General features: G+C 40.6%; 5 protein-coding genes across 8 annotated transcripts; 1 reads left to right on the plus strand and 4 right to left on the minus strand.

The window, feature by feature from the left end:
- Positions 1-458: 458 nt before the first annotated feature.
- On the minus strand, positions 459-10,223 carry s100z (S100 calcium binding protein Z). 4 transcript variants are annotated; one of them, XM_089020227.1, is made up of 7 exons: positions 9,988-10,223; positions 9,866-9,912; positions 7,704-7,872; positions 5,253-5,365; positions 2,596-2,728; positions 2,377-2,517; positions 459-717 (listed from the first exon to the last, which is right to left on the minus strand). In XM_089020227.1, exons 4-7 carry the CDS (start codon positions 5,312-5,314, stop codon positions 559-561), a joined length of 495 nt encoding a protein of 164 aa, XP_088876353.1. In that variant the 5' UTR covers positions 5,315-5,365; positions 7,704-7,872; positions 9,866-9,912; positions 9,988-10,223; the 3' UTR covers positions 459-558. The 4 variants fall into 4 exon arrangements, with proteins under 4 accessions (XP_088876353.1, XP_088876354.1, XP_088876355.1 ...); XM_089020228.1 differs by lacking the exon at positions 9,988-10,223 and having other exon boundaries at positions 9,866-9,953; XM_089020229.1 differs by lacking the exons at positions 9,866-9,912; positions 9,988-10,223 and adding an exon at positions 7,962-8,440.
- On the plus strand, positions 5,925-6,887 carry ch25hl2 (cholesterol 25-hydroxylase like 2). Its single transcript, XM_089020650.1, has one exon. It carries the CDS (start codon positions 5,944-5,946, stop codon positions 6,817-6,819), a length of 876 nt encoding a protein of 291 aa, XP_088876776.1. The 5' UTR covers positions 5,925-5,943; the 3' UTR covers positions 6,820-6,887.
- A 428-nt stretch (positions 10,224-10,651) lies between the features above and the next one.
- f2rl1.2 (F2R like trypsin receptor 1, tandem duplicate 2) lies at positions 10,652-14,480 on the minus strand. The gene is made up of 2 exons (XM_089021161.1): positions 14,259-14,480; positions 10,652-13,143 (listed from the first exon to the last, which is right to left on the minus strand). The coding sequence occupies exons 1-2, from the start codon at positions 14,326-14,328 to the stop codon at positions 12,053-12,055; spliced, it is 1,161 nt and encodes a 386-aa protein (XP_088877287.1). The 5' UTR covers positions 14,329-14,480; the 3' UTR covers positions 10,652-12,052.
- Positions 14,481-16,063: 1,583 nt separating this feature from the next.
- f2rl1.1 (F2R like trypsin receptor 1, tandem duplicate 1) lies at positions 16,064-18,567 on the minus strand. The gene is made up of 2 exons (XM_089020369.1): positions 18,375-18,567; positions 16,064-17,800 (listed from the first exon to the last, which is right to left on the minus strand). Exons 1-2 carry the CDS (start codon positions 18,448-18,450, stop codon positions 16,734-16,736), a joined length of 1,143 nt encoding a protein of 380 aa, XP_088876495.1. The 5' UTR covers positions 18,451-18,567; the 3' UTR covers positions 16,064-16,733.
- Positions 18,568-19,196: 629 nt separating this feature from the next.
- Positions 19,197-22,090, minus strand: LOC148884622 (proteinase-activated receptor 1-like). The gene is made up of 2 exons (XM_089021042.1): positions 21,823-22,090; positions 19,197-21,060 (listed from the first exon to the last, which is right to left on the minus strand). Exons 1-2 carry the CDS (start codon positions 21,896-21,898, stop codon positions 19,811-19,813), a joined length of 1,326 nt encoding a protein of 441 aa, XP_088877168.1. The 5' UTR covers positions 21,899-22,090; the 3' UTR covers positions 19,197-19,810.
- Between the last annotated feature and the right edge of the window lie 409 nt (positions 22,091-22,499).

Here is a 22,499-nt window from a genome sequence, read left to right on the forward strand (position 1 = left end):
GCTGGCGATAGATAGATAGATAGATAGATAGATAGATAGATAGATAGATAGATAGATAGATAGATAGATAGATAGATAGATAGGTCCTGTATTCAATTAAAAATCTATTCGTTTATATATCTATATCTAATAAAATGTTCAGGGTTTCAAGCATCATTCGTCAAAACTAAATAATACTGTAATAATAATAAATTTATAAGTGCCTTTCAAAACTCTTAAGGACACTTGACAGTCACAGGATATTTTTTTCTGCGGGTGAGCAGCGGGAGCCAGACGCGCCAGCGTTCACTCAACCCGGAAGTAATGAATGAATGAATAAATGAATCAATAAATAAACTGGGGAGAGTGTATTTTAACTTCATTTCACATAAATGTAAATCACTAAAAACAACAAAATGTTTTACCACAATTTTTGGACCATCCAAGCGATAACTGCATTTGAATGACAGAAGGCCTGATTTAAAAGGAAAGTAAAATCACATTTATTGACAACAGTCCAATTGAACATTCATTTTTTGGTGGGGTGGGGGGAGTCAAAGATATACACTGTGTGAATATCTATTTGGTGGTCTTCTTCTTCTGTTCTTGGAAAAAGTCGTTACAGGCAACGGTGAGCGCAGCTACTAGAACAACAAACTCATTGAAGTCCACTTCGTTGTCTTTATTGGAGTCCAGGTCACTCATGATCTTCTCCACCAGCAGTGGGTCCTTCTGCGACTGAAAACATAAAAATTAATAATTTTAAATATTGCTCAATTTCAGATGTCATTTACAACTGTACATTTTTATCATATTCTTGTTATCTAGCTGGCTATCTAGCTATTTAGCTACCTCATGTATCTATTAGCTATCTATTCGCCAGGTATTAGCTATCTTCGCTAGCTATTAGCTAGCTATTAGCTATCTATTCGCGAGCTATTAGCTATCTATTAGCTAGCTATTTACTAGCTATTAGCTATCTATTTGTTAGCTATTATCTATGTATTTGCTAGCTAATAGCTACTTATTCACTAGCTATTAGCCATCTATTCGCTAGCAAGCTTGCTATCTAGCTTGCTATCTATTTGAGTTACTTCCGGGTTGAGTGAACGCTGGCGCGTGTAGCTGTCGCTGCTGACCCACAGGAAAAAAACTTATCCTGTGACTGTAAAGTGACCTTGAAAGTTTTGAGAGCTGCTTATAAGTGAAATGTGTTATTATTATTTATTTATAATTGACATCCAAGGACAATAATGCAACTCATTTCACAATGAGCAATAATACTCCAAGTTAAAGTCTTAAAATCAACTTAAATATATTACAAATACTTCTTATTTTGTGTTAAAAATAAAACCACATTCAAATATAAAATAGCATTTAAGACGTTACAATATTTTTGAATACCTTATAGTGTAATACATGTGTATTGTTTTCAATTCATTGAAATTGAATGTAATTAATCACTTTGCTTTTGCTGCAGTTATAATTTAAATGACTATCCCTGCACTCAAGATCTGCAATCAGATGCGATTGCCACCCAGGGGGCTACGATGACATCATGGCAGCATCTATATTTGGAAGTGATGGGGGCCCCGGTTGACACTGATGACGCACAAGCAGCTGCCACGTGATTGGTCAAGAACGCAGCAGTGAGGAGGTGGTGGTTTAAACATTAAAGAGACAAGCAGACGACAGTGAGAGAGTTTCAACTTTCATATTTCAAAGGCAGAGTGTAGACTACAAGGTTAAAATATCCTATCAGTCAGGCTCCACAAACAACCCGCACGCGCCATCTGTACACTTGATGCAAAAAGCTATCAAACCAGCTAAAGAGAACACAATTGATGAGGAACTAGATACAATTACTACAGAGAAAGCACCTACAAGGGATCATTCCTCAAGATGGTGAAAGAAGAAGTTTACATTACTCATCAAGTGTTTAATGCTGATTAAAGCGGCCAGTCCATTCCATCAAGCCATCAACGACCTTAACAAAGGTAAATAAAACAACTTTATTATACAGTACAGTTTATTGCTTTAATTATAATACCATACCACCTTTATTATACAGGAAAAAAGGTATATTTTGTGTAGTTTTAAGGCTTAGAAAATTAGAAAGTAGAAAATAATGGGGACCTGGGAACGGATTATTCTCATTTTAATGGTTTCCAATGGGAAATTAATTTTTGGGATACACACTTTTCGTCTTACACACTCTGTCTGGGAACCAACTAAGTTCCTAAGCCAAGGTATCACTGTATCTCATTGGTGATGGACAAGGTCAAAAATGTTCCCTTGTTCCCATTCCAGGATGACATTTGCTCTACAATACGTTATAAACTCATTATGCATCCTATATACTGAAACAAAAAGCGCAAGAATGGGTCAAAAGGTTACCGCGAGAAAATCCGTGAGCTCCGTGTGCAGCAGCTGCTTCAGCTCGCCCTTGTTGAGTTTATACTTGTCTCCGTCATGGCCCGAGTAATTGTAAAAGACGGCGATCAGCGCATCCATGGCGCCCTCCAGCTGGCTCGGCATCTTGCTGGCCCAACAAAGCGGAAGATGAAGAGTAGCGGTCCTACCTGTGAGCGTAGGTGTTCAGGTGTGATGGCTCACTTGTTTATCAGGAAATGAACCGCAAATGGGAAGAGTCGGTCGGCGTTGACAGCTGGAGGGGTCCGCCCGACGGGGGTAATTAATTCCACAGGCGAGAGCATCCATGGTGACCATCTTCCTTTCCAGCCGTGTGCTTGGAAAACAAAACAAGTGCTGATGAGACCCTGCCTCATGGGTGCGAGAGAGCCTACACACCGCCTTCTTCCATATCGGTGTTCAATCATTCCGGTGTTTCCATGCTCTGCGCAGGAAATCACACAGGGGAGTCCCTGGACTACATGACTCGGAGGATTTGAACCCTCTCAAAGAATCAATATCCCCCAACTTACGAACAAGATACGTTCCGAACGGTCGTTCGTAAGGTGAATTTGTTCATAAGTTGCTTCAGTGGTATATTTTGTATGGAATGTTATGTTTCAGGCGGTACTGATGCAATGACTGTAGTTAGCAAAGCTTCCTTACGATGAAGACAGGTTTATTTTAAACCATGATAAGAACTTAATTTTCCTGATTTAACAGCCACCAACCAGAATAGCAGCCAGCCCCGAAAGAGAAACCCCGCAGGACAGTTTTTTTTTTCTTCCACCCGCAGCCGCAGCAATTTTCCATGTGTTAACTTGACGAAATCCTTGCAGCAGCCGCAGGCAAGCATCATTAAACAACTCTTATTGTCGTATCGCTGAGATAAATTGAGGTAGCGGGACAACAATTTCTTTATGGTCTGTTCATCACTGAAGACCCCAATAATCATCCACAAGTTTGTTGCTGAGACAACACAAATTTCACAAAATGACTTTGTCTCTCATGAGTGTATGCGAGTGTGGTAAACAATGTATGCACATGTGATATACAGAAAGTATAATCATATTTATCATCTATATCAGTGACGTGCGGTGAGGTTCATGGCTGGCGAGGCACTGACGTCATCAATGACGTCACCGCTCGTCTCTACTTAGTATTTGAACGGTAAATGTGAAAATTCAGCGATTTTGAAAAAAATCCTAAAACGGTGAAGTTAAATGGACAAGAACTTTAAAGTACAAATCACTAAATACATCTAACTGTTTAATTTATTTTTTCATTTGATATTTCCATGACAGCTTTCCATGATGACGGGTGAGGCACTGCCTCACCTGCCTCCACTGACTGCACGTCACTGATCTATGTGGTAAACTATGTACAGTAAATACACCCTGACAAATTCACACACACTATAGTATCTTCTTTTCCTTTCGACTTTTCCCTTCAAGGGGTCGCCACAGCGAATCAGTAACCTCCATCTTCAGTGGTATGATACGCATGTTTGTTTTGGGCCAGCTTTTACGTCAGATGCCCTTCCTGACACAATCCTCTGTATTTATCCGGGCTTGGGACCGGCACAAGATGACTTATGTCCCTTTGTGGCTACAGAACAAGCAACTCGCTCACTATAGTATAGTGTGTGTGAATTTGTATAGTGACTATACACACCACAGTGTTGAGCTGTACTACCCTCTACAGGCCTTTTGAAGACAACACACTGATCCTCAAGTGTAAAATCATCTACAGAGCCATCCATCCATTTTCTCATCAATTTATTTCACCAGTGTTAGCGAGAGGACAGTAATTTCATCTGTGCTGTATGTCATCCATATTAGCATATTTGACAATAAAGCCGACTTTGACCTTACCAATGTGCTCAAGCAGTACGTGGGGTACACCCTGAACAGGGTTGGAGTCAGAATCAAACCCTCCAGGGGTCATGCTAACCTGTCATCCACAATTCCAACTGTTTAAAATAATAATTTCCGTAAATTATGGAAATTAAAAGAAAAGTGTGTGTGTGTGTGTGTGTGTGTGTGTGTGTGTGTGTGTGTGTGTGTGTGTGTGTGTGTGTGTGTGTGTGTGTGTGTGTGTGTTTGGAAAAAAATAGCACTCAGCTGTTTCCTTGGTAACCACGCGGCAGCGTAAGGGAAGGAAGTAATGACAAGGACAATTATGTCATACACTAAAGCACAGGTGTCAAAGTCAAGGCCCGCGGGCCAAAACCGGCCCGCCACATCATTTTTTTCGGCCCGCGAAAGCAATTCAAACTTGTTAAATTCCATGATGATTGCTAAAATCTGAGCCAAAATTTCATATTTTTGGATGTCAACCACAATAAAAGTCATTATTCTTGACTTCAGATTTGAAAACGAGTTATTCATTAATTTGCTGTATGCTCTATATGTAATATTTGAAGGGATTTAAACATTCTAATGGGTTCCCCAAATTCATAACGGCCCGCAAGAGGAAACCATAACTACAATGTGGCCCGCGGCAAAAAATGACTTTGACACCCCTGCACTAAAGGAACTGATACACAAGAAGAATTATGACACCCAATTATTCATTAAAAAAAATGGAAATGTTTCTCAATTTAGCATGACAAAAAAACCTCACAATGGGCATACAATGGAAGGAAGTGTGATTGACTGCCATTTAAAAAGCCTCAAATAATATTTGTGTGGTGCGTGTGTGTGGTGTGTTTGACACGGACAGATATTTAAACCTCAATGGCTTTGTTACAAGTCTGAGCTCAGGTGCTTTTTTGTGTGTACATTGATTCAATCTCAAAAATTCCTGTACAATTGTGTCTGAGGTTGCCTTGATGGCAACAATTACCCTAAATGAGATACCTTAATCCAAAAGGTCTGACTTCTTGATATCCCAATCCAAAATGGCTGACTTCCTGATACATCGATCCAAAATGGCTGATTTCCTGTGTCTTTTCAAGCAAGTCTTGTTGAAACTAGAAAAAAAGAAGATACAACAGTATATATATTAGATAAAAATGGTCAGAAATGTGTATTGAAATTCAAAATATCAGCAACAAATTTGTCTTTGAGGTTGCCCTGACAATGGCAAAAATAACCCACAATGAAATGTATTTATTATTATTATAAATGAGATACCTTGATCCAAAATGGCCGACTTTCTGTGTATTTTCAAGCAAGCCTAGTTGAAATTAGAAAAAAGAAAATAGAGTAGATAACAAATATGTAAAAAATGTAGATTGCAAATTACCAAATTGACTTCTAATTAAATCATTTTGCTGTAATGAAAAAATAAATGAACAGACTGCACGTTTTTGGGAAAGCAAATGGATGACTATCTGAGGGAAAAAAAACACAGTGTTTGTGGGTCCCGAATGCTGGCTGCCATCCTTGTGCCCATGAAAAGGGGTCTTTACAGAGTGCCCCTTTTTAAGTGGAGACAGGGAAGGGGGGTTTGGGTGCATGGTAGGTGGAGCTTGAATTTACGTACATAAAAGCTTTAGCCAGTGGAACCGTCCAAGTTGGCACGGCCTCACCAGTCGATTCGCCGTTGATGTTCTTTCCAGCCGAGGTGGCTTCATCCCGGATGTCAGGGGCGACTAACGTGACTGCGGGACCCCCAGGGTCCAGTTTGGTCCTCCAGCCGACTTGGGACTACCTTCGCCAGAACCACCACAATCTCCTGAGGAGCCCATTGTTCCCCGTGGCACTTTCTGTCTCCACTTACTTCTTCTTGGTTGGGGTCTACACGGCGCTGGACCTGCTGGCACCTACCTGGCCCAGCGTCAACCGCTATCGGCTGCACCCGGACAGACCCGTCACCTGGCCCGGCATTGGGACCACGCTAGGGGTCACCGCCTACAACCACATGTTGTACATCTTCCCCGCCGCTGTCGGCCAATGGCTGTGGAGGCCACCTACACCATTACCCCCTCAGGCGCCCACCCTTTGGGAGTTCTGCTTAGGGATCCTGGGCTGCATGCTGGTCTTTGACTTCCAGTATTACCTGTGGCATCTCCTGCACCATCGCATCCCCTGGCTGTACCGCACCTTCCATGCAGTGCACCATGAGTACCACCGGCCATTTAGTCTGGTCACGCAGTACCTGTCTGGCTGGGAGCTGGTCAGCGTGGGCTTCTGGGCCACGGTGGACCCACTTCTACTGAGGTGTCACTGCCTCACCACGTGGGGTTTTATGGTCGTCAACGTCTATGTATCCACCGAGGACCACTGTGGCTATAACTTCCCGTGGTCCATGCACAACCTGGTGCCTTTCGGCATCTGGGGGGGCGCCCCCAAGCATGATGCGCATCACCGGTGGCCCGCTACAAACTTTGCCCCTTTTTTCTCCCACTGGGACCTGCTCGGTGGCACCAACATGGTGCCACCCACCAGCGGGCATGGCTCCAATGGTGATCCTAAGGACTAATGAATCACTTGGGTACCTTCCAATGATTCAGAATAGGTGTATGTAAGTTCTCAGTCGTACAGGAATGGTCCATCGATGAAAAGGTTTCTTCAGCCATCATCAGTACTTCTTTGAAGGTGTCGGACGTTTCGCTCCTCACACGAAAAGCTTTGTCAGCAAACTAAAGTTGTGCTGGTAGCTCTGGCCCTATAAATATCCCGAATGGACAGAGGTGGCGGTGCCAGACCTCTGCTTGGATGGGTCCCTGCTCTAAGGTTGGGGGGGAGCAGCAGCACTACCTGAAGCTAATCTGATTACTTCTTTTGTTTTGTCTGATTATGTTCTATGACTGGCCCTGATTGCCCCATTCGCTCGGTATCAATGCCAGAATGCCCCATTTGCTCTGCTATCAATACTAGAGCAAATGGGGCAATCAGGGTGGCTCCAACACCCCTGTGGATTAGGGATATATATATATATATATATATATATATATATATATATATATATATATATATATATATATATATATATATATATATATATATATATATATATATATATATATATATATATATATATATATAGCCAGAGCTACCAGCATAACTTTACTTCGATGACGAAGCTTTTCGGATGAGGAGCGAAACATCCGACACCTTCAAAGTAATACAGATGACAGCTAAAGAAACCTTTTCATCAATGACCCAGAATGTTCCCTTTCTTATCTCCTGTTTTTTTTTTCGATTTTGTGACTTTCTAGTAATTTTAAAGACCACGGTGCACCATTTTCAACTGCTTCATTGCTCTTCTTTTGTTGTTGTTGTTATTATGGCGGTCTCTCAGGTTCGTTTCCATACACAGGGAACAAGAAAAAAAATGAAAATAAAACCAATAAGTGCACTTACTTTACAGCTGTGTCTTTTCACTGAGCAAATCTCTGCGGGGTGGCTTGTTGTGTGTGATCTCGACCACGCTTGCTCATTCTCTTTCCTCGCCGGCTCCTTGTCGTGTATGAATGGAGGTCTTTTAGCAGCAGTCGAGGATCGGGACGCACGGCTTGCAATACTAATGGCTCTGAGGTTGAAAGGAGTTCTCATTTAAAGTGCAAGTGAACTAAATATGTACATTACATATAAAAATAACATTGATTCAAGTTCAAATACCTTCTTTTTTGCAATAAAAACTCATTCACTGCCAGACGTTCACAAATGGGTCCACTCCAGTGCCAGGGTTTTTGTCATTGTCACATGAATTCCAGGACGCACAGAATATTGAGTTTTAGGACTATATCAACATTCAATGCAGCATTAGAAACCTTAGACAATCTTCTTTCATGACAAAAAAAGGGTTAATTCCTAAATAGTATGGGTCTGAAGTTATATGAGCTTGAAATGAGGACAGCTGTCCAAAATAAAATGCAATACATACATATTGGTTGATATAGCGCTTTTAACAACAGCTGAAGCTGGAACAAAGTGCTAACTTAAAAAAAAGGGAATTCTGCCCACTTGTGGAAAAGAAAAAACATTGCCAGAGGCCATGGCCAGCGTTTTATCGGCACCCAAGCAAGAAAAAAACAAAACTCGAACAAGTTCGTAGATGGGAATGCCCATCTACGTCATATTTTCAAATCCCGAATAAATTTGTAAATGGCCGTGAATGAGTTAAAAATAAGTCCAACCTAATTTTCCACCATGAATGTGATCTACCACCTATCAATACTACAGTATTTGAAAGAAATACATGGTTTTTTTTCCCCAAAGTACTCAATGATACAAAAAAATGTAGATGTACAGTCGGGTTGTGGGGATTATAGCATCAGCTAATTGCTTTTACAGTGGGGAAAAAAAGCACATACAGTAAAGTCTCGTTATATCGATATTCAAGGGAGTCCGAAAAAATATCGATATAACCGGGACTATCGATATATCCGACCCTGTTTGCATGTAATTTTCTCTGTGCGTGCATAGAAATAGTATCGATATAACCGGGACTATCGATATATCCGATATCGATATAACGAGACTTTACTGTATCTGCTAATAACTGCCAATTATGACATCACTGATACATAACATTTTATAAGCTTGTTTTGAAGCAAATTCAAAAAAATACATCCTATATCTCCACAAATAGTTCAGTCTGTAGTTCTTCAGTATTTATCTTCCAATTAATACATTGTGAAAGAAAGTGCTTTGTTACACCGAATCAGTTGTGTACAAGCTTCAGTTGTTGTTAAACCGATATATAAATCAACATGTATGTATGTAGTTAATATGAAGTAGAACTATAAATCACTTCATTTCTCTTCAAAGGCTTTTGAAAAACCATAAAAAAGCAGCAAATGAAAGCATGTTTGTAACCCGGCTTGGCCCCGCATTCCCAGTGGCTCTTTCTCTCCTTTCAAACCGGTTTGTCGTGGTTTGTGCTTTATGAGTGGTATGTATGTTGCAAGAGGTCATGTTTATTTTAACAGCAACGCTTCCAGCGGACCCATCACGGCCGCCCACCATCACGCCCAAACAGCCTTTAAAATAACCAAAATAGGAAGAGAACAAACAACTTGCAGGAAAGGAACAACGTCCATACATCAACACAAGCCTACGTAAAGCTTGCGGTGTAAAAGGACAGTTGAAATTTACAAGAAGCTCCCATATAGCGCCTGTTGCAACATTAAAAATGTGCAACTGTATACAAAAAGTAGAACCACATCCACGTTTGCGTTAAACATCCACTTCGCTACACATAGTGGTTCAACACAAACAAACAAAGCTTCCTTATGTTATGGGGCTGTTGTCACGGAAAACAGGCAGTGCACAGACCCAAAATAGGGGGGCCTTTGTGCAGGTAACCAAAACCTGCAGAACCACTTTGAGATTCGAATCGCTGCTCTAAAATGGATAATATACTTTGCCTCATCCACTTCCAACACTTTATTTTAACAATCAATCCTAAATGGCCCAAGCAAAGACGCAATAACTTCTGCCCACCGAATATGCATAATAGAAATATGATATCTAAAGATGACACCGCTTAGAAGTGATACGTACAAAAATGAATCACTAACCTGCTTTGCACACATGGCGATGCATGTGTCACCCTTTCACACGGGAACTGTTTGCAAGTGAGATGTTCAGAAACGCTGGTTGACAACAACGTTGCTGAAAAAAATCATACACTTATACTTACCTGTCACATTTGGCTCACAGCTGCCCTTATAAATGATTACAATTCCGATATAAAAGTTGTGGTACGCCGTACATTATTTGGAATGATTAAAAAACGGAAATGGAGACATCTTACATGTGCACGTTATGCTTTTATCAATCCATCGTACGCAGCGATAAAAAAAAAAAAAACACAAAATTGACAATTATGTACTTTTGTTGGTTTGCCGTGACAATAGAAGCGATCAGAGGTCGTTGTCGTTGGCTACTAGCAGTTGTGACGAACTGGATTTGAGCCAAAATGGTCTTCGTAAGATCGGTTCAGTTTTTTTTTTCTATATAAAAGTTGGAGTACGCCGTAAATTATTTGAAATCATAAAAACTCATAAAATACGGGGAAAACATATAAATTGACAGGTAATTATTGTGTGTATATATATATATATAATGTATACACACACAAACGCAAGGATGTATTATTTTTTTTTAACCCAGGTCAAAGGTGGACTGTCAAGAATGCACCTTGCATGGCTTTGGTTTATGTTGTTAGTTTAAGTTAATCATTTCCAGACTTTCTTCTTATCAGCGAGGGGGGATGCATTTGTTAGACATGAAATTAGGAACACATTAAGAACTATGTTTGTCTTTTTATTTGAGTGATTTTTTTAGAAGCATTTAAATTAAAATACTGCATGTGTACAGGTTTGTATTGCAATTTAATGAGAGAAATTCAGATCTTCAGACTCAGTGAAACTAAAGGACTAAGTATGGAAGACTGTTGTGTACTTCAAATTTGTGCAAGGCACAAAGAATATAGGCAGAAAAAGACGGTGTTGGATAAAGGGAGTTCAAAAATAATAATTCACCGACTGCATTTGAATACATTGGTTTAATTATCAAGAGACATTTTTTTCTGCTTGTGCGGGTTTATCGTGAATCAAATAAAACAGGAGTAAAGAGGCAAAGAACACTCTGCAACAATCAGTTACCTCTGACAAAGAGTTGGACCATCGAGAACCCTGGACGTAGGCGGGAAGGGTGTTTCTTTAAAAGGTGGATGGGGATGGATTTTTTTCATGATATTATTCGATAACAATTTACAAAAGTGGAATGGTGTGGGTGGTGAACCCATCATTGAATCAGATTTGAAAAAAAGGAAACCTGTATGTAAAATTAAATGTGACAAAAATGAAGGGATGGTAACAGATCAACTATTGAAGCGTTGCGCCGAGAAAAGAGCATCCTCTCTAGCCGTGGTGGACATTCAGGGCCTGCAAGGCCTTCTCTGCTGGCCTAAAAATATCTGAATCACAGACTGATAATAATAATAATAATTGGATTGGATTTGCCTTTATTAGTCTCACAGTGGAGAAATTTACATTTCACAGCAGCAAAGTGATGAAAGTGATGATAATAATAATAATAATAATAATAATAATAATAATAATAATAATAAAATACTACTACTACTACTAATAATAATAATAATTATTATTATTATTATTTTCTGACTATAAATGAAATGTATTATTATTATTAACAGTTGGATTGATTCCGACATAGCACTACTGAAGGCCTAGGTATGAAATGCACGGGTTGCTCTGTAGATTCCCGGAGGTTAGGTCAGCAAAGAACACTTTAATAATAATAATAATAATAATAATAATAATAATACATTTCATTTATAAGTGCCTTTCAAAACTCTCAAGGACACTTTACAGTCACAGGATATGCACAGGGTGACCAGCGGCATCCACATGCGACATCTCTGTTGTTTCTTATCGGAGAAGGACAAGACTGGGCCAGCAATGGGGAAAACATACATTCTCGGAATACCGTTGTGGCACTGTCATCTCACGACTTGCAGTCATTGAAAAGAATGGTTGACTTTCCGTTTTTCTGTATTTATTTACAAAATGATATAACACTAAAGGAGGTTAAAATAGTTTGAAAGTCTTTAGTGGAACTTGCCAGTTAGGTCGCCCGGACGGAACGGACGACAACCACAAGAAGCTTTGCATTTGATGAAAAGTCCATCCTTGGTAGATGTATCCATCTGTCCATCCGTCCGTCTGTCCACTTGCCTGCTAGCACGAGCTACTCTGGGTGTTCCCCGTATCCGACACGTACGACTTGCTCTTCCTGGAGTATTTCATGGAGCTGAAGGAAACTCGCATACGTTCCACCGTCCGGCTGCTGCGACACAGCAGCGTGTTCTTAACGTGCTGGCGGAAATCATCGGACACAAAGTAGTAGATGAAGGGGTCCAGTACGCTATTAAGGCTAGCTAGGCAGAGGGTGGTGATGTAGAAGGCGTAACCGTTATCCACCACCCCTTTCTTGAGCAGCGAGTAATGCAACACGAGCATGACATTGCTGGGGATGAAGCACACCAGAAAGGTGAGCAGAACGAGCATGATCAGCAGCACCGCCCTCCGCCGGTTCTTAGCCGCCGCGCTGTTGTCCATTCCGTGGCCTAGCGTCCGCAGAAGTAGAATATAGGCCACCGTGATGATGACGCACGGTACCAGGAAAACCACAGTGCCCATTAAGATGAAGTAGAAATAAGGCAGGCGGACGGATTCAAAGGGTTTCGCAATATCCAGGATGACGGTGACGTCATGGCAGGTGGTGACGGCGGGCTCACGTAGCTTAGCCGTGTGCTGGTACAAGTAGAGCGGCGTGGTAGACAGCCAGATAAAAATCCAGATAGCTACGCAGACACCCACCGCCACCTTGTTGTTCTTGCGTTGTTTTGAAAGCGGGTGCGCCACCACCCAGTAGCGCTGCACGCTGAGGCAGGCGATGAATAAAATGGAGCAGTACATGTTCCCGTAGAAAAAGCCCACCAGGACCTTGCATAGCCCCTCGCCGTAGGTCCAGTCGTTGCCGGCCAGGTGGTAGGCGATCTTGAGTGGCGTCCAGATGACGAAGAGCAGATCGGCCAGAGCTAGGTTGGCCATGTAGATGGACGATGGGTGTTTCTTTTTGGTGCGGAATAAGAACACCCAGATGGCCATGGCGTTGGCGGGAAAACCCACCACGAACACCACGATGTAAATGATCGGTAGGAAGACGGTGGTCAGGCCGCTCTGTAGGGTCTCCATGGTGACGCGGTCCACAACCACAAGTTCAGAGGACTCTGGGTCTCTGATGCCAATGAAGCCACGGCCACCCACTGGGAAAAAAAAATATTAAAAATAAATAATCCAATATGCTCAAAATAAATACACATGCTCATGTAACCTTAACATTTTTCTCTCTGTTTTCATGACAATTAGCTTTTATTTAGTTTTGACTTTTGTTTTCTTGTATTCAGTTAGTTTTTAGATTGTGTTGAGATTTAAGTATTGAGCGACGCCAATGTAAAGCTAAAGCTGCTGTGACATTTACATTTACTCACCATTTGATGACAATGCTCTGATCTTACCATGTTATTTAATTATATTTAATTGTTGCAATTGCAAAGAAACTGCAAATGAAAAATAATTCACCCCTTCCAGGGATGATTGCATCACTTTAAACGGAGACGCTATAGCACAGTACTGTATAAGATTAATCAGTAGTAGAGTATTATCAAATTAGCCAAAATGACACGCAGGCATAAACTAATGTGACATTACACGGGCACAAACCAAATATGAGCCTGAGAGCTTGATACAAATGCTAAGTCATTACGTTCGTTTGGAATTTACTGTATAAACAGAAAAATTCTAACAGCAAGAGACACTGAAACACACTTTCAGCTTTGTTAATAACAGAAGATGGGTTAAAAAAGCTTTTAAAACACTGCAGCATCAAGATACAGTTGTAACATGAAAAAAAACAACCTTTTTACGCACAATCCTCAAATGTACCTCATTTTTATTTTATTCTGCTATCATAAATGATTAGCCTTACAAGTGTATATAGCACCCAATGATGTGTTTTCACCCAACAATCTCAAAGCTTTGTATTTTAAAGCCCGCAGTCGGTTAAATTAAATTCGTATTGACTCATTCGATTGTTTTAAACTCCCGGACGTTAATATTTGGTTGTATTCAAATTGTGGACAAGTCAGACGAGCGTCGTCGAAACCACAGCGATTGCCCACACGAGTCCCAACTCGGAAGTGACAGAAACCTTGAAATACTGAATTCGATCAATACTTGATGTATCGATGATCAGTTAGTGGATTTTTTTTACTTTTATTAATATTTTATCAACACTGTCTTGAGCCATTGAAATTACCGGTTTACTTATATGGATGAATCAAGATGAACCGAGTGATTTTGGAGAAGAAAAAAAAATTACCTGCGCAATCCGCGAACCAAAACTGACACAAGACGATCAAGGACAGAACCAAAAGTTGTGCTGGATCCATTTTTCCTTTCTATTTAATTAAATTCAGGGCAGTCGTTCGGTTCTCTTCGCGTTCGACTTTTGGCTTTGTGCTGTGTCCGCGCCCAGAAAGTAAGTATTTTTAAATAAACATCAGCCCACTCGTCCACCCCGGTACTACCGAAGCAGAGCGACCACGCCCCGAGACTACCTGCGCGTTTTTGTGACGTCAGCAAGTCTTTTATTTTTATTTTTTTACAATTGAACTACATAATAATAATACATTTTATTTCTAAGCGCCCTTTAAAACTCTCAAGGACACTAAAACATGTAAAAATAAATACAAATAAAATATATCTAATTTCACAAAATTCTCAAAACATGGCGGGGAGTTTATATGATTTTCAAACACGTTATAAATTATATATTCCGTCGATAAATTTAAATGATATCATTTGCATACGTGTTAAGTTTCAGAAATCCTAAATCTTCTAAATCGTATCTTTCAAACTCGCGACTGTGGTGCGTGGTAAAATAACTAAATTGCGAGTAAATGAAACACAAAAATGCATCCATTGTTTATTTATATATCCAATTAGTATAAAAATGTATTGTGTTCTTCACATTTTCTTTTGTTTCACCTGACAAATAAACTGTCTATTATTGTGTCAATAGTTGCTTTATAAAGTAAGTATTGTGGTCAAAATCGGGAGTCTTAACATGTATACATTTAGTAATGTTTTCATAGATTTTCGTTTTGTACAAAGTAGAAAAAAATATTATTTATTCCTAGATGGGCCAAAAAATCAACAGAAGTTGCTTTCCTCTGCATACATTTTAATCTATGCTAAAATGTTGCAAAATAATGTGGATTATTAAATACAATTGTACAAGGGCAGTTCTATTCTATATATATATATATATATATATATAAATAATAGCACCACAGTGCAAAAAGTCAAATATTTTTAAGATAACATTTCTTCAATAAATACTTGTTTATAGTTTGACAAGATAATATTTCTTATTAGGCCTTTAATACGTAAGCATATATGGCTTATTTCAAGAACATGTGCCCTTAATAATCTTACTAAGATATTTCAGCGAGTTACCATGGTATTTTTACCCGTTTTAAGTAATTTAATGCCTGAAACCAGAATCACCACATGTATATAAGTGTTTCAACAATACTGAAGAGTGTGAAAATGCTTTGTAAATAAATAAATAAATAATAAATACAAAAATAAAAATAAAATAAATAATACATTATTTAAATAAAATTTATTTTTTCAATCACCCGACTTTCTTACGCCTCCTCTAATATTAAGAACATGATGACGCAATTAAGTTCACTGTTTTATTGCAGACTACAGCAATTGCAGTAAGATGAATTACACTGTACTCAAAAAAAATAATTTTCTCCTAATTCACTACAAGAACTCCACTTATGTCTTACTTACATTTGATTCTGGAAATGTGTGTTCATGTTCTCATGTCTTTGTTTTGGAGGAGCGTGTAAATCCATTATCTATGTAGGAGTATTAGCCTCAAAATTATTCACCTAAATGTGTCCAAGAAAAAGGGCTGTGTGAGTTCACCATACATGCAGATGATTGCCATGCATCCTCGAATATTTAAAAAAAAATCAAATATCAAAATACATACGTACTGTTTCAAAAACACTGCTGAATAATTATGGCAACAATTCAACAGGGCATGAGCGTGCATTTTGACATGCTAAAAACAATGCTCGGAAATAAACACCTGTAGAATGACAGTCTGATTTTAAGTATCTTTTATTCACAATTTATTTTATTTCATACAATGTAAAAAAAACTATGGACAATGGCAATAGTACACACAGTAGTCATAAAAAAATAACACCCCCTCAAAAAAATAATAATAACCAATTTCGATGTTCAGTTGTGCACCTTGTTTTTCCCTGCCCACCCATGTTCCAGTCTTTGTTTTGGATGTTCTTAGGCTAATTTTTACCATGCAAAAAACACCAGATGGCTGTTCTCACATACTCAAATGGAAAAATGAAAAACATAGTGGCCTCAGTTTTGAACTGTGTAGGCATGCGAACAAAGCTAACGTTTTTATTTTGGGAATCTGGGAGTTAGCATGTATTTTTTTGTATTTGTAAAAGAAGCTACATGGAACAATGGTGTGATGCTACAAACAATAAAATGCTACATGCTTCGCAGACAATAAACCTACCATGCATGTTTTATGGATGCAAAATGTATTCTGGACTAGTCATCACATTCAAATAGATGGCTAATTTTGAGTCTTCATTGCATATTTCGGGAACGTGAGAGGACGGTTCAAACCTCAGAAGCTAAAGCAAATCTGCTTACTAACCAAGTGCTACTTTTGTTCTGCCCTATTTAGAAAAATAACAACTAAACGCAGTCTGTTGTCCGGAGAGTACCACAGTGCCGGCTAGCATTGCGAGCTACCTGTGTTTCCACCTGAGTCGGATGTGTAGGTGTTACTCTTCTTCGAGAACTTGAGCGCGCTGAAGGACACGCGCATCCTCTCCACGGTGCGCTGACTCCGACACAGGAATGTGTTCTTGACGTGCTGGCGGAAGTCGTCCGATATGTAGTAGTAGACGAAGGGATCGATGCAGCTGTTGAGACTAGCCAGACACAAAGTGGAGATGTAGAAACCATAGAGGTTGTTGGGCACCTCATTTAGGAGTAACACGTAGTGCACCAGGAGCATGATGTTACTGGGTGCGAAGCACACCATGAACATCACCAGCACCGTGATGATCAGCACCACCGCTTTACGCCGTTTCTTGGACACGGTTGGGTCCGCCGTCATGCTATCGCGCAGCGCTCGCAGCATCAGCGCGTTGGAGATGGCGCACACGGTCGCTGGCACCACAAAACCAACCGAGCCCATGGTGAGGAAGTAGCCTGCTGCCATTTTCCTCTGGCTGGGTCGGGTGACATCATGACAGGTGTGTATATTCGGGTTGACCACACGCACTTCCTGGTCGTACAGGTACAGCGGCACAGTGAGGAGCCACACCGTCGCCCAGATGGCCGCCGAAGTCACGTAAGCTACTGTGTTTTCACGCCGGCGCTGCGCCAAAGGGTGAACCACGGCCCAGTAGCGCTGCACGCTGATGCAGGCGATAAAAGCCATGGAGCAGTACATGTTTGCGTAGAAGAAGCCTACTAGAACTTTGCACAACCCATCGCCGTATGTCCAGTTATTGTTGTTGAAATGATAGGCGATCTTTAGCGGCACCCAGATGACAAAAAGCAAGTCGGCCAGAGCCAGGTTGGCCATGTAGATGGACGACGGGTGTTTTGTCTTTGTACGGAAAAGGAAAACCCAGACAGCCATGGCGTTGGCAGGTAGGCCCACAACAAATACCACAATGTAAACAACTGGCAGGAAGATGGTGGTGAGGCTGCTGCTCAGGACCGATTGGGCATGCGGGCTCAACAAAATGCCGCTGGTTGTCTCAGTGCCGCTGTAACCTCGTAAGCCATCTGTGGGGTATAAAGCAGATGGAATTTAATCAGAAAGTCCAATGACAGGGTCTTCATTTGAAATATTCAGTCGAATCAAACATGATGCTGAAAACTTACTTAAGTTATTTTATGAATGATTTTTAAGATTAATTGATTGTTTTCAGATTCATCCTTGTTTCATCTCCGTGTTGCATGGAGTTCCTGATTTTATTTTTACATTATTGGTTGTCAGAGACACGAGTTTGTGTAACATTTGTTGTTTTATTGTTGACACTATGTGGGTCGACAGGACAAAATTGCGCCATCTACTGTGAGGCACTTCCCCAAAAGAAGATTTTTTCGGAAGTTAAATGGACGTCAGAGAGAAGCGCCCACTTCATGTCACGTGACAGCCAGCAAAACAAAACCTACCCTCCACGTTCCACTGAATTCATCATTAAAATCTGCAATAAAATCTCCATACAGTATGTATACAAAACCTAAGATTTCAATTACGTGAAAAAAGACAAATCCGATATATGTTTTCTTCTTAAATGTAGTTTTTGGACCGCTTACCTTTCCGCTCTTCTCAAGGTAAACAAAACGAACTCACCTGTCTCACACGAGCATGTATGTAGAAAACTAAGAAAAACGAGAACGGGAACCACTCGTCCATCTCTCTCAGTCATAGCAGCGTCGTATTTACGTTGTTTTTGTTAAATAAAACGAATAATACTCGAATACAAAACAACGTCGTCGTATGTAGTGGTGGAAGTAATGTCGGCGGGCGTGGCAACCGACGTTTGCTTGTCTTAAATCTCCGCCCTGTGCTTGCTTTCACACCTTGTTACGTCACGGCGAAACTGGTGAAATTGGTGGAAACGGTCCTACTACTCATTATTCAGACACCCACAAACAAGTTATTCGGTAAACTTTCTTAAAACAAACACACACACAAATCTATCCAGCTGTATATAATAATAATAATAATAATAATAATAATAATAATAATAATAATAATAATAATAATAATAATAATAAATTTCATTCTAAGCGCCTAGCTAGCTATCCAGCTACCTAGCTATCTACCTCCTACCTGTCTGTCTGGCTGTCTGTCTATCTCACGAGCTGTCTATCTCACTAGTTGTCTGCCTATCTAGCTATCTGTCCTTAATCTGTTTTATACTTTAAATTATATGATCAAGTACAATGTAGTCAACAATTAACCCGTGATAAACATTTTTTTAAATGTTTGGATTTGTGGGAACTGTGTCCAAAACCTTGTATATGGCGCCGTTTAGTCGGTATAACAAGAACAGTCTGTTGCTTGACGGAGATGGAATTCTCATAATGGTCGACAGGGGAGAGCAAAAACACTTGCTAACAGCATGAAAAGCCTGCTGTCTTATCTTTGCAGGATAAGAGATTCAAAAAGTGGTTTGTAACATGTTTATTTAACAAAGAAAGTGTAAACAGAGATATCTAGTTAACAAAGTGAGCAAATATACACGTGATATGGAAATAAATGGATTTTTCTAAATACTACAATGTAACAGCTTAAAAAGTTTCAGTGTGCAAAATGGAAAGTCTTTTTATTCTTCTTAAATGCTTAATATGATTTCACATTTATGTGGTAAAAACAGAAATATGTGTGACAAACTACAATCCTACCAAAAAAAAGGTTCCTGTGGACCTTCACAGGCGGCAGTAAAAACAAGAACAAAGCTTTCAGCAAAAATAACAACCATTAATGCAACCAGGACATGGACTAATTGTCGGAAATCCTCCTGTTCTTTTATTTTATCGGATAGTAGACATCCAGGCGAGGGCAAGCCACACTTTATAGCACAACCCAAAAAGTAATAGAAGTACATTTAGATCCTAATTCCTGACATTTAAACACCATTCTTAAGGAGACCTAAAAGGGATCTGGGGGGCAGTGGTTATTTAATGAAATACAAAGGTTCTCGAATGTTTTTTTAATGATTCATTCAGATGATGATGTAGAAATTCGCTCATTTTGTCTGGTCTGTGGTCTTGGATCAATCATCAAACTAGAAGTTTCTTGTATAGTCCACCATGGCTCCCTTTCAAGGAATCCTTTTTGGCAAGCGAGACGTTTCGCTCTGAGCTTTCCATGCGGCTAGACTTCAGGATAGTCCGGCTGCTGGATCTGTAAGAATCCGACGAGCTGGTGCTGAAGCTCTTGGCTATCTTCTGACATCTCAACACCCCAGCGAGTTCTCTCTGGCACTGGGATGAACCGAAGCAGTAGAGCACTGGGTCCAGCAGACAGTTGAGGCTCCCCAAACACAAAAAGACCAGATAGGCTACGTACATCCCCTCGGGGGCATCACGAGTCTGGTAAATCCCATCGTGGAGTTGCGTGTAGTGGACCAAGAGCAGGCAGTTTGTGGGCGCGAAGCACAATAAGAAGATCACCAGCACTGTCAGCGCCATCACTAGTGCCCTGGTTCTCCTACGGGAGCTTCCGGAAACGCCGTGAGGTGCCCGGCTCAAGGACCAGATCACCCGGGTGTAAGAAATGATCGTAACCAGCAATGGGGCGATGAATAGGGCGACGCACAGGGCAATGAAATACTTCCCGTAGAGACCAACCACCTCACCCACTGGCCGAACATCATGGCAGGTGGTGATGTTAAGTTCTTTGAGGTAGAACGTCTGCTCAGAGATGACCAAGGGTACAATGCCGGCTAGAGACATGACCCACATTGCAACACAAGCTACGACGGCGTTGCGGGGTCTCCTCCATGTCAGCGAGTCGATTGGGTACACAACGGCCAGGAGACGGTCCACACTGATGCAGGCCACCAGGAGGACAGAGCAGTACATATTCCAATAGAAGGCGGCAGTGACCACACGGCACGTGGATTCGCCAAATATCCAGTTGTTCCCGGAGAAGTGGTATACCGCCTTGAAGGGCAGGAGGACGGCGAAGAGCAGGTCGGCACAGGCCAGGTTGAGCATGTAGATGGCCGCTGGTTTCTTGGGTCGGATGCGGCGTGAGAAGGCCATAGCGGCGCAGGCGTTGATGGGTACGGCGAGTAGGCACACGATGGCGTAGAATGATGGGATGATCACTGTGGAAAGGCGGCCTGTCAGGAAGCTGCGTACCTCCTCTGAGATGGGAGTCACGTTGCTGAATCGCAAAGGGGCTCTGACGCGAGGGGTTCTGTTCACCTTCCGGTCCATTTCGAGACCATATACATCCTCTAAGGCGAACGGTTCATCGGTGAAGGAGTCATCGAAGTAGGAGAACATTCGTCCTCCGGCGCTTTCTGGACACAAGAAGTGTGGCAAAAAAAAATATATATTGAAGTTTCTTTTTACAAGAACTGCAAACTATCTGATGAGCTAACTATTCCTTATAAAAGAACCACATGACCACATGATATTTGTTTATTTCATAAATTCTTTTAATGTCATACATTTTACAGTATATCATAATATATTTAATTCGATCTTACATAATTGTTTTTAAAATAAATTTTGTGAGAGGAAACTGGAGGCCTATGGAGAAAATCAACGCAAGATGAAGAGAAATTCCAAAACACAAACAGGAAGTCCGGATCCCAGACTCGAACCCGAAATCCTTGCACTGTGAAACAGACATGCTTACCAGTCTACCACCATGTTTGCCATTTACATTATTTATTTTATTGTTATCCATGTTCCATTGAGTGACATAATTGTGAACTGCCTCTCATAAATTTCAGACCAAAAAAAAAGATTAAAACGCTGATAAGAATACAATTATTCACAATCGAAAAACGAATTACAATTCAGATTAAAAAAAATGTTAGTAAGCATTTGGTAGTTACAAATTAAAACGCTGAACTTTTTCGACCGTCAAACGTCACTGAAAGTGTACTGTAAAACTTACTGGTGACGTCATCCCATGGCCAAACTGATTGAAATACCCAAAGATTTTTTTACACACACACACAATATATCTAAAAAATGATCGATGTCGTTTTTAATCGCTTCGTAACTTTAAATGTATTCTTTTCATCATAAAATCCCAGACGTATAAAACTTACTGTTATCACGACCTGCCGATACAGCGCATGCGCATACGGCAAACAGCAGCAGCACTGGAAACCCAATTGGAGACATTTGGGAGCTTCAGCAATCGAATACAACGACGAAAAGCAGAAAAGGTTTCTCGGTGAGTCGATGTAGTGTGCTCCGGCTCCCGTTGCTGCTCTGTGTTCTCAGGATGTTCTGATGGTTCCGCCCACCCCAAAAGTGGGCCCAGATTCGTGGCCAGTAAGCGGCGAGCGGAACCACATTCCATGGGAGATGACGTCACGTTACCAGTCATCCCCCCGTTGCCGGATCATAGCCAGGAGTTCGATGACCGACCTGGAGGCTAGACATAGTTCGAATGTCCAAAAAGACAGCAACACATTACAAAATTAACTCGTTTGATATAAGTTTAAATAATGTCACAGTGTTTTATATTCTCAGATATTATCATCGTTATTATTAATACTATTCTGCAAGGCAGCTTTAATTCTATGGCACAGTTCATACACTAGGTCACAGTGTTCTTTGTACAATTCGTCGTACGTACAATATTCACAAATAGTAGTCTTGGTGCAACACACAACATTTCACCATCGCATTATTTATGTGTTTTCCTTCTAATTTCGCCATCAACACGGATCAACACAAAGTTTTCAGACCAAACAAAGTACCCAAAATGCATCGTGTG

Source organism: Hippocampus bargibanti, linkage group LG18, assembly GCF_051943395.1.
Source record: "Hippocampus bargibanti isolate YZ-2025 linkage group LG18, ASM5194339v1, whole genome shotgun sequence".
NCBI lineage: Eukaryota > Metazoa > Chordata > Actinopteri > Syngnathiformes > Syngnathidae > Hippocampus > Hippocampus bargibanti.